This window comes from Anneissia japonica, unplaced genomic scaffold (assembly GCF_011630105.1).
Source record: "Anneissia japonica isolate Jap-2015-1 unplaced genomic scaffold, ASM1163010v1 scaffold3066_len296678_cov185, whole genome shotgun sequence".
NCBI lineage: Eukaryota > Metazoa > Echinodermata > Crinoidea > Comatulida > Comatulidae > Anneissia > Anneissia japonica.
In genome coordinates, this window is record NW_022725920.1 from 167,481 (window position 1) to 182,525 (window position 15,045).

General features: G+C 32.7%; 1 protein-coding gene across 3 annotated transcripts in view; it reads left to right on the top strand.

Annotated features, from left to right (window-relative positions):
• Positions 1 to 13,131: 13,131 nt before the first annotated feature.
• The window catches only part of LOC117112986 (CREB-binding protein-like), a 32,308-nt gene continuing 30,394 nt past the window's right edge, over positions 13,132 to 15,045 (top strand). For 2 of the 3 annotated variants that reach the window (XM_033256207.1, XM_033256208.1), the window contains exon 1: positions 13,133 to 13,677. In XM_033256207.1, coding sequence (XP_033112098.1) covers positions 13,593 to 13,677 — 85 coding nt within the window. In that variant the 5' untranslated portion in view covers positions 13,133 to 13,592. Of the gene's footprint in view, positions 13,678 to 15,045 lie in introns of all 3 variants that reach the window. The other variant, XM_033256209.1, reaches the window with a different exon arrangement.

A 15,045-nucleotide genomic window follows, 5' to 3' on the forward strand; every position in this document is an offset into this window, starting at 1 on the left:
ATATATATATGAGTGAACATATTTATTCAATTATGTTATGTTTTAATTCACCATATATATGTATTATGTGTACGTTGCACATACTAAAATGTGTGTATATATTCCGACATGTGCACAACTGTATAATGCGTAATGATATTTGTAACGTGCTAACAAGTGACTGTGAATGTGGACTTTCATGGTTCAGAAAAACAATTGTGTGAAATGGGACACTAATAAAAATGCAGTTATGCCGTTCCAAACATGAAAGAATGTGTAGTCGTTTTCTTTTGGTGTCCATTTGTTTCATAGGATGTTTGTGTATTTGCAGTATGATGACCTAAGTTGTGGAGGTGTAGCTTGACAGCTAAAGTTGGGGATTCAATGCGTCCAACCAATGTACGATTCCAAACTCCACTCATTGTGAGCACTCGGCGTAATGCTGCCTGATGGTCTTTGGTGGCAGTCTCAACTGGGTCATCATTGAGAATGATTTGCATGCACATCGTGGCGTTGTGTTCTTTATAGAATCGCACAAGTGCCTGGATTTGGGTGCTTGTATTCCAATCGCATGGTCCTGGGTTCAAATCCTTTGATTTTCTAAACTTACTGATAACCAAAGATCTTATAAATACAAGCTAGCATTCTCTGCGATTTCTGCGTGCAAATTCTGTAATGAAGTGTATGATGCCCTCTTGCAAAAGTGAAAACTTTTGAACTTTGACTGTTTTGACCATAGCGTATGCCGCGTGACATTACGTTTACGCTTAACAATTTAGAAGCGTCCGATTTACAATCGGACACTTTAGAACAAAGACCTCTTTAGAACGATTAAGGAACGCTTAACGTACTTGGTAACGAACTTTGGCGTAACACGAACACCATATCTCACATCCATGGCAACGACTAGGAAGCCCTCTCCCAAAAGTGACTACTTTTCTGTGCCAGATCGACGCATCCATTTCTTACGCGTAATTCATGGAGAACGCCATCTTGTGTTTATAAGATCTTTGCTAATAAGCTGGCAATGGCAGATTTAAAAAAAATAATTGAGGAAAAAAAAGACTTAATTTTTAGTCAAAGGGTGTCACTTCTGGCCATAATTATAAATTTACTGGTGGTGGAGGCAGTATAATAGACCCTCCATCTCTGAAAGTCACTCTCTGGGCCCCCTCTATATCAAACTACTGGATCCGCCACTGACTGGAATGGTCACCCTCTATAGATATGATTGAAAAAATATATTTAAAATTTAATAGATTTATAAGTAGCAAATAAAACAAAGTTTGAAACTCTCAATGCTCTAACCAAGTCTCTTAATACTTTTGGATCTGAAAATCTGTCAATTGTTACCTATAACAGCAGGGGTGGCTCTAGGATATAATTTATGGGGGAGGGGGACTAAGATGTCTGATGTGGGTGTAACCATAACGTGCAGCATTATCTGAGAGCCAAAGGCCCAAGCTGGTGGTGAGTATGGGAGGTGGATCCCCTCCTCCCAAAAGAAGATTTTTTTTTAAATTGGGACTTCTAGATGTTCTGCTTGACTGATCAGACCCACCTCCCCCCCCCCTTTGCTGGGGCTGCCCCTGTATAACAGTACTGTACTTTATAATCCCAAGTCTTTGTATTACTTATACTTTATTTTATCTTATTTATTATTCATTTCCTTTTTTTTCTTATGTACAGTATTCATATTCATATCTTAAAGATGTTTTTTTTCCCACACAACCAAAATAAAAATCATAATTATCATTTTTTGAAATATATACTCAATTCAATTAATTTGTATAAGCTATTATCTTACAATTCAAAATTTGAATGTTAAGACAATTTAATTCTTATTTACTTTATTTTAGCTTATCCATTATTAATTTCTTTTTGTTCTTATTTAAGAACATATATAAGAAAATTTTACAGTGAAACATCATAGAATCCTTTCTAGTCACCGAAGTGTTTTATTATTTTTAATATAATCATCCAGTATAAAAACCAGGGTACACATTTTTAAAATTAAATAATTTCTATGCTCTGGTTAATATTTTGTATGTTACTGCAAACTGAGCAAGTTAATTTCAAAAAAATTATTTTTAAGATTTTTTATTGGTATTTTGCATGTGACATTACAACCTTAAAGTGGTAAAATAAGTTTTCCACCTCAAAGATATACACATTTTTACTACAGGGGTTCCAACAAGTCTCCTGGAACTCGCGGGAGTTTCCCAGAAATCGGGATGGTTCTCCCCCACCGCCGCACTTTCCCACAAATTCATAATATTTGCATGTTTTCACTGCTTTACTATCAATTATCTCACGGAAGTTAGTGCCAATGTGCAGCAAAATAAAATTAAATGTTACGAAATCTCATTTTTTTCAGTGGCGGATTCAAGAGGGAAGCCCCTCCCCCAAATTTGTCAAAATTTTAATAAAATCATATTCGAATTTTATTTTCTTACCTCACCCCGTGGTGGGGCTTAGGTGGTATAGACCCTACATCTGTGAAAGCCCCTCCCTGCCCCACTCCGTATTGCGAATTCTCGGAACCATCACTGCAGAACTCACGGACAAGGGTGGTGTCAGGATTTGCTCGAGGCTGCATCCGAGTTCCCCGGCGAGGGGGAAGCTCTCCCCCTGATGAGGAACTGTCCCCCTCCCCCCCCACTGGTGCCACCCCTGCTCCGGGAATTGACTTCTTCCAACATGGGACAGCTTTAACTTATTTACAGAAGTTTTATGAAAATTTCAAGTTTAATTGATTATACTACCACCATAATAGAGAACTCAAATAATTTGAATTGCTCCTTAATAAGAACCACACAGGTTATCAAAAAAAAAAAAAAAAAAGATCTAAAACAATCATTTCCAGAGAACCACACAAGTTATCAAAAAAAAAAAAAAAAAGATCTAAAACAATCAGTTCCAGAGGTCCATCTGTCAGATCTAGTTAAATGAGCTTTCCTAACATATTTAATTTTGTTTTGCTACGCATGGTGACATCCATCGTCACTGACTTCCCTGAGACAATTGATAACGAAGTAGTAACATTTACATGCAATTATTATGAATTTGGGTTGTTTTCCGGGATATTGCTTGCTTGTGGGAGTACGGAGAGGCCATCACGATTTCCGGAAAACTCCCGGGGGACTTGAGACCCCTACAGTTCTATGGCATCTTATTATGGAAATTGTTTAATTTGCAGCCATGTACTGTATATAGTAAAGACTGAAAGACACGGTAAACATCTGCTGATTAATTGATAAGGAAAATATGTTTTTGTTATAAATTTCATTTGTTATAATAACTTTCATTTGAAAGGTAAGGCCTAAAAAAACAAATTGCTTGTTTGCCCTTTAATGCTAAAAATTGTATCACTATTTATTTTCCTTTAACGGTATTCATCAGACTGAATAAGAATAACCCATAATCAATGTTTTGTAATGAATTTAGGCGTAGAAAGGCGATACCTTACATCACACACCAAATTTAGACAACTTTCTTGCACAAAATGGAGAAAAATAAAGATCAATTTCTTTAAATTTGTGAACAAAAAATTAAAAAAAACTAATTGACGCCCTTATTTTTCAGTGAGCTAGGTGTGGGCGCTGGAGGGCAAACAATTTATTTAGACCTAATAACTTTGAAATAGGTGGGGCCCAAGAAGGGTCTAGACCACCTCAGCTCCATTATGGTTGGGGCTGAGGAAAGAAAATTCATGATTTTGGCACCTAGATGGCCAGAAATGGCACTTTCAGACCTAAATTTAATTATAATTTTCCAATTTTTCTCTTATTTTTATAATTTCAAAAAAATTTAGGGGTGGGGGGGGGGAGAGGGGTGCGGGGGGGGAGGAGGGCCTAGGCCAGCTCGACACTCCCCTAGAATCCACCACTGTTCACAATTATCAACCTTTTTGCAAGTGTACAAACAGTACTCTTTTTCGGATGTTGATTTTGCAAAACCATTTTTTGGTGAAGTCAAATAAATTACTGTATTTGGTATATAAAAAAATGTAAATTATATCTATGGTTGCATTATAATTGGTCATACAAATGTATTATTTTAAATATTGCATGTTACTTTGAATCAACATTTTCATGCATATATAAAAGTGTACAAATTTATCTAGCCCCTCCTCCCTAGCGTACTGTGAAAATGTTGGTAATTGAGAACGACCCCTTACTCAAATATACAAATTTTTTATTTTCATGTTTATATGAGATTTAGTAAAACCAAAAGACAGTAACTGCGAAAAGAGAGACATTGAGATTCAACGTTTCGATCTATTTGATAATTTTCAAGAATTCTGATGAGAAAATCTCACCATTCCATATTTACAATATATACAGAAGTATAACAGAAAGCAAATAAAACTGACCTATCAGATTAAAAACAAAGTTATAACTAGCCAATTAAAAATGAGGTGCATTTTACATTAAGTATATCACTTGTTATTGTGAATAAACAATGAATAATCAACAATTATTCAACGATTGTATAGAAGCCTGGGAATGCTGGCTGAATGAAAGTCTCATGACACGAAATAAACCATAAAGACAATTCAGTGAAATAAAATATACTTAAACAGTAGAGAATGCTTTCAAGAAAAATACATGTGATATACAATAATTAAAATTCAGAGTTAAATAAATATATGAGATTTAGGTGTGTATATCTTTTAAGTTTTATACAAAGACTAAAAAATTTTTTACATCTATTACTTGGCAGGAAATTGTTTTTTTCTTTTTTATTTTCAATCGGATATTAATAACTTATAAAAATTCAAAGTATATTTCAGTCAATCGGTCGGCTATAATTTATATAAGGTCAGGTGTGTGTGTCTACCTAAGGGAAGGGCTTGAGGCTGATTTCTCAAAGTTACTATGTAAGCAATGCTAATAAAGATGAAAAAGCAATATAATTGAAAGAGAAAAAGAGATAAAAAAAAAACGATTGAAGAACTGAAATGAAAAGTTTATATTTTAATTGCTCAAATATTGATGCAGGTTTGCGAAACAAGGTATAAAAAATGTTTCCATACATGGGCGGATCCAAAATTTTTTCAAATGGGGGGACACAACAGTAACGATTATTTAAATACATAGCATTGACATGCATTAAAATTTTACAATTTATTACCAAAAGTTGGGGGGGGGTGCCCCGTTCCCCTACTGGATATAGTCGAGCATAGTTTGGTACAGATTATTTAAAACTATTTACTATTATTATTTTCCAGTATAATATGGTAATGCTCAAATAAGAGGTTTGGACCATGAGTAATTTAGCTGAATTTTACTATAAATACAAAAAAATCTTAAGTTAGCTTTGAATTGGGCATGTACTGCCATTTGGTGATGGGAGTGGGGGAGAGAAAAGCAGAGATATATCTCGATTTGATAAAATTCCCCCTCCCACCCCCTACCCCAACAAAAAAAAGAAAAAAATATTGACATTAGGATTCTTGAAATGGGAGCTGATATGCAAATGAAGGTTAAGTGGGGAGGGGGTAGAGCCCTTGATGATAAGTGAATGGGAGCTAGCTCGCAAAATATATGTGTTTTTTATCTACCTGAGCGTGATTTTTTATTTCCTTAAAAATTTTTAATGAGGGGTGCAAGTTTTATTATAGGGGTGTGCACCCTCATGCTCTTCCCTATATACCATACACCACTGGAGAAAAAAAAATTGTATTGAAGGTATTGCATGATACCACTATAAAAGTTGTAATTAGTGTACTCTGGACTCGCCCCTGAGAAGGATAAAATACTTCATAAACAAAATATTCATGATAAAAAATAAAAAAATGAATACATAATTAAATTACCATATCTCTGCACTTGAAGAAACCTAAAACAGGATACACAAAAAGCTGATAGCTAATAGTCTTGATAACAAATGCAACCAATGAATTACCCTGTCTGTAATGGCAAAAACCACTAGATGATAGTGGAGAATCCCAAAATTTTGGTTCAGCGAGAGGCTCTAAAAAATTTCAGATGGTTTGAATCATCACCACTATTGGAGCATTGTTCCCCTCATGTTGCAGTGTGGGTGATAAACTAATATTTCTAGAAGTCTTAAAGAGGTACAATGATATACAGCCTTGTTGACAAACACCATTGTGGTGAACAAGTGTTTCCATAATTAAATAATTTGTTATAATCATTAATAATTTAAGGTCAACTTACTAGGCTATTATTTCAATCATAAGAAACATACATGTTGCATACATGTTTTAGTTGCGGATAAAGCCTCTATAGGCCTTCACTACCTCCTCTTAAGGTCCCTGACGAGAGTAAAGTGGGCATGGTAGATCAGGTGTCGATTAAAATGTTCCAAAGTGGTCCAGGTGGCGGAGCCGACAAAAATTATGACAATTTAGGGGTTTCAGACTTAATCGATTTTATAGATAGTCTACTAATATGTAGAACATACATATAATTTTTTTTTTCTCCCTGACAAATTGTGGTTTTTATTCTTTTTGGGGAGGGGGAAAGACAATTTTCTGGGGGAATTTGCTTTCCTTGACCCCTGACATCTACACTGACCAATCCCTTGACATACAATAAACTAGGTCTCATAATGAGACTTATAGAATGGAGTTGATTTGTCGTGAGAAAAAAATCTTGGAATCTGACAAGATTTGAACCCAGGAACCTGGGATTGGACGGTGAGCATCGCAAACACCAAGCTATTCAACTCCAGTCCCACTGAGTTATATATTATTAACTTAGAAAACACCATCTTTATTAACAGCCAGGTAATTGTGGTCTTTGTTTCTAATGATTTAGGTTTTGTGACCCTTATTAAATTTCCTGTTATTGATTTTAAAGTTCCTTATGTTTTATCAATATGATATAAGTATTAAATTATTTTCATAACACAACTTACTGAGTTAAGAAAAATGACAATTTAATATTTTAATTACTTTTATCTAATAACATTTGAAAATTAAAGTGAGAAAATGTATTTTTTTTATATTCAACAGATGCATTATAATTCCTAGTTTTTTGCATTGGCCCTATATATTGGATGGTAATTTTAAATAAAATCTTTGGAGAAAACTTCTATATGTATCAGTGGTAGTGCCTGGATTTTCCCCAACAGGATGGGCCGATGTCCCAGACGAGAGGTCTCATGTCCCCGACAAGAGCGTCAGTGGGAGTAGTCGGGGGTTGCTCAACAGAACTAGGGCAGGAGTTTTGGCAATTTAGGGTTCTTGAGAAGCTAATTTAATTGATTTTATGATATGAAAAACATACATGAAATTTTTTTCTCCCTGCAATGAAGAGCCATGTTTTTTCTCTCTGATGGACAGGCCAGTTCTCTCTGGCCTCAGTGTCTTCTCTCTGGCCTCAGTGTCCTCCCCCTGGCACTACCCCTGATCTTTATATGACTGTTTCCGTTTAATACATAATTTAATACAAATTTGATAATTTTAATTTATGCAATTAAAATTTTGAATAGCTCATTTTCAAAAATTCCTACCAGAAACAGATTAAAAACAGAATCGAAAAACAAATAGTAATTGTGATAATGTTAATTCACCAATTTACATTTTAAAAATTAGGTTAAACCTCAAAAATGCAATTAAAATTTTGAATAGCTCATTTGAAAAAACTTCGTACCAGAAACAGATTAAAAACAGGATCAAATAACAAATAGTTTTACACATTTACAGACATTTTACTACCAGTCAATTTATGATACAATATGGTAAAATATACAGTCTTACAATATTCTTATATTGGTACATAGAAAAATATGGAAAATATATGTTACAGTACATTGCGAAGCTTGCACAAAATATTGCCAAGTTGAAAATATTATACTGTATATAATAAAGGCGGGCATACACTGCGTTACGACTGTCGGCTGACAGATGCATCGCCACTACCTGCGAGTGCTAGACAACGCACTCACAGTTGCGTTTTCCATAGATTTTCCATAGAGTGCAGTGAGTGCTCGTTTTAAAAGTTAATGGTTAAAAAAAATGGAAACTGCCAAATACCTAAATCACTGCAAAAAGTATATGCAAAATAATAAACAGAAGGTAGTACAGTATTATTTAACTGTCTGTTAAACAACAGGGACATATAGTTTTGCGGTACCACGTTCCATATATTTCTATTTCACAAATATTAATAATACAATAGTAATGATATATCAAAATATCAATGTAAAAATATGTACAGTAAATTAAATATATTTTTTACTAATATAACAACATGAAAAAGGTCACAAGGCAAGACTTTTTTATTCCTTGTTTCGTGTACTTATTTTTTTAAAGCTTATTGGAGGATGGCGAAATAAAAATTAAAATAAAATTTTGTTTTCTTATTTAGCAAACAGTTTTGCCAAAATCATCCAGATGGAGGAGAAAATGAAAATAAAAGTTTATCGATGAATATAAAATAGGATGGTTAAATGCTCCAAATATATATAATTAGGAAGAAATACTACATATCTATTTCAAGGCAGCGGAGAGCATAATTAAAGTAAGTAAAAACATAATTTTTTTTTTCTAAAATTGTCACTTTTTCGGCGAGTTTGCTAACTGGCCAAAGATAAAATGTTATTTTTATTCGAAATTATCGATATTTGCAGTCGGCGGTTTCTGAATCAAGTTATGAAAAAGTCACGCCTAAAGAAAGCATGGCTTTTAGGCTCATGACCTGTCTGTAAATGAGTATATTTGATGAATCCATTAAGATATGAATAAATAAGAACAAAAAAAGGAAATGAATAGGAATGAATAATATAAAATAAAGTAAGAATAAAATTGCCTTCCCATTCAAATTTTGAATTGTAAGATAATAACTTATTTAAATAAACAAATGAATTCAAATATTGAATGAGCAAGTTAATTTCAAAAATGATTATTATAATTTTTTTTTTTTTGGTATACATCTTTAAGATTTGAATATGAATACTGTACATAAGAACCAAAAAAAAAAAGAAAGAAAATGAATAATAATGAATAAGACAAAATAAAGTAAATAAGAATAAATTGTCTTCACATTAAAATTTGAATTATAACTTATTTAAATATACAAATTAATCCAAATATTGAATGAGCATGTTAATTTAAAAAATGATTATTACGATTTTTTTTTTTGGGGGGGGGGTATTTTGCATGGGACAATATATTGTTAAGATATGAATTTGATTACTTTATATACAAGCAAAAAAAATTGAATAATAATAAGACAAAATAAATTATTTATTTATTTATTCAGGTATAACATATAAAAAACAATTACAAAAACAACAGCCGAAGCTGAAATGGTTTGCATTACAAAACCTATTCACAAAAAATTATTTACAAATGCAAAACAGCAAAAAACAAAAGCTAAGAAACATTATAAATACAATTCATTACAAAAAAAAATAAAAAGGTCAAATTATCATAAATTATAAAAAATACAAAAGATGGTCACTTTATTATCATTAAATTTTAGTTGGTAAAGTTTAAATTATATTTATACAGTAAACTATTGCACATTTCCTGTTATCAGTATTCTTATACATTATCAATTTCATTAGTTTATTTAACAGATCGAAATATTGCAATTTTCATTAAATTATTATTATTTTACAAATATATTTTAGAATTTAGAAATTAAAGTTACAAAATATAAAAGTACATTTTACACACACAAAAAAGAAAATTTTCATTTTGAAAGGCATACAAAATGAGGAAGTGACCAAATTATTTCTGTCCACTCTGAAAGCTGATATTTAAGAGGTGAGTTACAGTAGGTATTGTTAACTTTTTTAGTCTCTCTGTGTGACATCCTGGTTCAATAAGTAATGAAGTACTGCTTTTCCTTAAGGTTCTAGTACAAGTAACATTAGGGGGGGGGGGGTGTGGAGGTAGTAGATGCCTATGCTTATCAGATTTCAAAAGTTGTTCACCAAATTTCAACAATAGTATGTCTCTTCTTGATTCGAGAGTTTTAAGATCAAGAGTAAGTAGACATCTACTATATGAGTGGTAGCATTGCCCTAAAATAATTCGGCAGGCCTTTTTTTGGACACGTTCAAGTTTCAGACATTGGTATTTGGTGATTGAGCTGTGCCAAACCTGGGAGCAATATTCTAACAAAGGTCTGATATAGCAACAATAAACTTAGAATACATTAACAACGAAAAACAGCGAAAAATTACAACCAACTCTGAGGACAAAATTCTCAGGCGTGGCAACAACTATGCAGCGCCCTCATATGCCATAAAGTAAAAAAGAATAAAATTTTCTGCACATTCAAATTTTGATTTGTAAGATAATAACTTATTTAAATATACAAATTAAATCAAATATTGAATGAGCAAGTTTATTTCCAAAATGATTGATTTTTTTTTTTTTGGTATTTTGCATGGGACATTACATCTTCGAGATATGAATAAGAATAAATAAGAACAAAAAAAAATGAAATGAATAATTATGAATAAGATAAAATAAAGTAAATAAGAATCAAATTGCCTTCACATTCAAATTTTCAATTGTAAGATAATAAATTTTTATTTAAATATACAAATTAATTCAAATAAGGAATTTAATTTTTCACATTTTTTAGCATGACAGTCTCTTTACATTGGTGTTGAAAACCCCAATTGAGGTCAACAAGTGTGTCCGTGATTAAGGCAAGCCTTTTTTATACCTTGTTTCGCAAACTTATAAAAAGATCTTCTTCAAATTGTTTTTTTCAAAACATCCTGATGGAGGAGAAAATAAAAATTTTATTTTATTGTTTATGTAAGTGTATTAATGCGATGGTTAAATGCTTTAAATGTGTATACTGGTAATTATGAAAAAATAAACATATCTTATTTGTGGAGATTTCAAGGCAGCAGTGGGCGTAATAATGATAATAATATAGATAAACTTTTAATTTTTTCTGATAATTAATTTTGTTTTTTTTGTGGCGGCGGATATGCTAATTGGCGAAAAATAAAATTTTAATTCTATTCAAAATCATCATTGGTGGGCGGCTGGTTTGCTAAAGTTAAAAAAAAAATTCTTGCCAAAATAAAATTTCAATTATTATTGTAGTGTATCTTATTATCGTAGGCCTAATCATGATAATCGTAAGTAATAATGTTGAAAGATGATTCAACACAAATCTAATTTAATTGAAAATCATTTATGTTCCAGGCAGGCATACCCATACTACTGGGTAAATTAACCATTAGACTAAATGTTGGCGGTATGAATCTTTGCCAAAGGACTGTGTGACCAATTTTTTGGACATAGTAACTCTCATATTTTCTTAGAAGCCTGCAAATCCAAATTCTGCATGTGAGTTCTAATACGATATGCAAAATCATTTGTTGCACTGTTACTGACTTTTGGCTATGAAAAATTATTTTGTTTAGTCTTCAGATATATTTGATTTTATTTAATTGATTTATTTGATAGAGTCATAAACAAATGAAAAAAAAAATCCAAAAATAGCGGCACAGTCAATAGATATCTGGGATAAACCTCTAAATCCTAACACGTGATTAATTTCCAGAGACGTCCCAATTATTTTTTTTTCACTAGGCTAACAACAACTATGTTCCCTGTAGAATAAAACTGGAAATAAATGGTATCACTGCATAGATGTCAGAAATATTTTAAAATTTGAACTCTATATGAGGAAAAAAGTGATCTGCCCGTTTGTCAGTAGACATTAGACTAAATGTTGGCGGTATGAATCTTTGTCAAAGGACTGTGTGACCAATTTTTTGGACATAGTAACTCTCATATTTTCTTAGAAGCCCGCAAATCCAAATTCTGCATGTGAGTTCTAATACGATATGCAAAATCATTTGTTGCACTGTAACTGACTTCTGGCTATGAAAAATTATTTTGTTTAGTCTTCAGATATATTTGATTTTATTTAATTGATTTATTTGATAGAGTCATAAACAAATGAAAAAAACAAATCCAAAAATAGCGGCACAGTCAATAGATATCTGGAATAAACCTCTAAATCCTAACACGCGATTAATTTCCAGAGACGTCCCAATTATTTTTTTTTCACTAGGCTAACAAAAACTATGTTCCCTGTAGAATAAAACTGGAAATAAATGGTATCACTGCATAGATGTCAGAAATATTTTAAAATTTGAACTCTATATGAAGGAAAAAGTGATCTGCTCGTTTGTCAGTAGGCTTGAAGCAACTGAAAAGTAATATCTGAGTTATCGTTATTTACTAGGCCTACATACCTATTGCTCATAATTACAGAAAAAAGTACAAAATATCATGAAAGTGAGAAATTAAAAATATAAACACTTAATTCAGTATAAAACTAAAATCAGAAACCATTTATTAAAAAAAAACCTCAGGAAGTGAACATGGAAAGATGAGGACATGGCCCATTCTATGCCTATTTGAGGATGGGTAGTGGAAGACAGGGGTTCTTTGATTTTAAAAAAGTGCCAGGTTCTATATATATACATCTACCTATTACTGAATTAAGATTTAGGGTTGATCTTTATATATATTTTGAATCATTCAGTTAATGCCTAACCCGCCCTGCTATAACTTCAGTGTGATCATCAATTTAAACCACAGTATTGATTTTAAAAGGTATGTAAAAATTAAAAATGATATAAAATTTTCAAAATTTTGATAAATATGCTTTTCCATACTTCTAATTTCAGAAAAGTGCAATTTTTAATCCCAGGGGATTTAAATATAACAAAACAGTGTCTCTGTTTATTGATGTAAATGGAATTTTTGATCAACATTAATTTAAAATCATAATTTAAACACTGTGTAAAAGTTGGAAAATACTTAATGTTTCTCAGCTAAATTTAATGCAAGGTTATCAAAAATGAAAAGTAGGACCACAACCAAAACTTTGGAATATAAGACACTTCTTACATAGGCCTACACCAATCTTCCCAACAATATCATCAGCTGAGTGTCAAAGGTTAAAGGGTTTCGCGATGGCCTGTGGGTACATTTAAAGCTTCCCATCATGCTTTTTATTTACGACCGAACGTTTACGGTTTCTTCCGGCAAAAAACGAATTGCACTGCGCTGTCAATCACAAGCGGTCTATTCGGCAAAAGACCAATAGACAGTGAGAACGGGTACCACGTGCTTTTGTGTTGGCGAGAGGAAGTATGAATAAATTATATTTCGGTTTCGGGAATATTCGGAAGCTTCCCTTGTTAGGTCTGTGACAAGCGTAGAAAAGTTTCATCAACAGCCGCCATTTTGCTACGATTTTCAGAGGAATATTCAACTAAAAGGATATTTATTTACCTCTGTAAACTGCTCAAGAATTAGTTGAAGCAGACTGTATGTAAAATGTATTCTTTTGGCTGTGGTTAGACACTACCTTTTTGGAAATTATGTCCCGTTATGATGTAACGGGAAGCACCTGATCGAGCCAGTGTATTTCGTGAAGAAGCGCGTTTTGTGTGTGAGCCTTGAAGGATATACCGACCGATAGTTTGTATTCAAGAAGATAATAGGATGACTTAGGTAACAGTGGGGATAACACTTTCCAGAGAATCTGAACTCATAAATTGGCTGCATAATGTTTGCAGTGTTATTGTATCGTTAATATTATATGTACTAATTTATTGTATTATTTACCGGCACGGCTAAACTCATGATGGCCGACCATTTGGTGGAAGGAGGCCCACCAAACAAACGGCCGAAGATGTCATCAGTGGTAACACCTAGTGAAAATTCTGGTAAGTATTTATAAGCTACAAAAATGTATGATTTATGTAAATAGTTCAGGGAGCAATGTCTCAGTTTTCAAACCATGCCGATTTCATAGAGAGTAGCCTAGGCTATACAGGGATAAACAACACGGGCATTGATCTTTTTTAGTGGGGCTTTCCAAATTTGGCACCATACCCGTACCGTCCGTAGACTGATTGATCGTCATAAGTGGGACTGGATCTGAGATTTTCCGCTTGTAGGCCCCTAGCTATATTTTGTTTGTTCATTTTTTTTTGTATTTGTCTACTTATTTACACCGTTACAGTCAAAATTTCTGTCACTGATATTTATAACTAGAAGACACGAACAACAAAGTACATTTACTGACTAAAGGCTTGTGACTATATTAACACCACCACCACACTTGTGACTTTGTTGTGTTTTTAATGGGTGAATAGCTAGGCCCAGCTGAGTTAGGCCTCTGGGCCTAGGTAGGCTAACTTAATAGGTATAGGCCTAGGCCTGTTATATTATTATTACAGTCTGATTGGTTTCTAATCAATGTACATCAGGCCTACTGAGTGACACTGTAATCTAGCAGTAGGCCTAGGCCTACAGTAGTCATTGTGAATGTCTTGGTCACAATATTCTATGGTTTATGCCTAATAATAATATATATGTGGCATTTGCATAGCTCATGCCCACTGCCAACAGACAGTATTTTGTTGTCTCCTTGAAAAAGTGAGTTCCTCCTAAATACTCATGAAAGATGTTTTGATGAACCTTGAACTACAGTTCAAAACATGTAGGCATGTGCTTTTGAAACGAAAACATTAGTAATGTTTTTCTGTGAAAAACCCATTAACTCAGTCAATTTGTTTGATTTTCCAGTACACATCATTCGTATATCAGTAATTCTAAGAGTAGTAGTAAAAAGCCAAGTTCAAAACTTCTGCCCATTTATGTAGATTATCCTAAATTTACCAGTTTGTATAATTTGTTTCCTGTTATTTCACTTTGTGTAAAAATGAAGATTTTCATGATCTGTGATCTATCATTAGGCACTATGTACAGTAAACACAGTTTATTATTTAACTCTGAAAGTTCGGTCAACTGGTTGAAAATTTTGTTCATTTTTCAATTGTTGTCATCTTGCTTGAAATTTATTGCCATTGTCCTTCAAAGTTGCGGTTGATTTTTTTTAAAATTTGAATATACTTTGTTATCAAAATAACGTTTACTGTAGGCTTCTGATTCAAATATTACTTGCAAGTGTTTTTAACCATTGTTCAATGTTTTCGTATTTTGATGATTATTTATTTAGCTAACTGTAGTACATCTTAAAATTTGATCTATTAATTTAAAAACAGCATGAGGATCATGATAAAACAGTT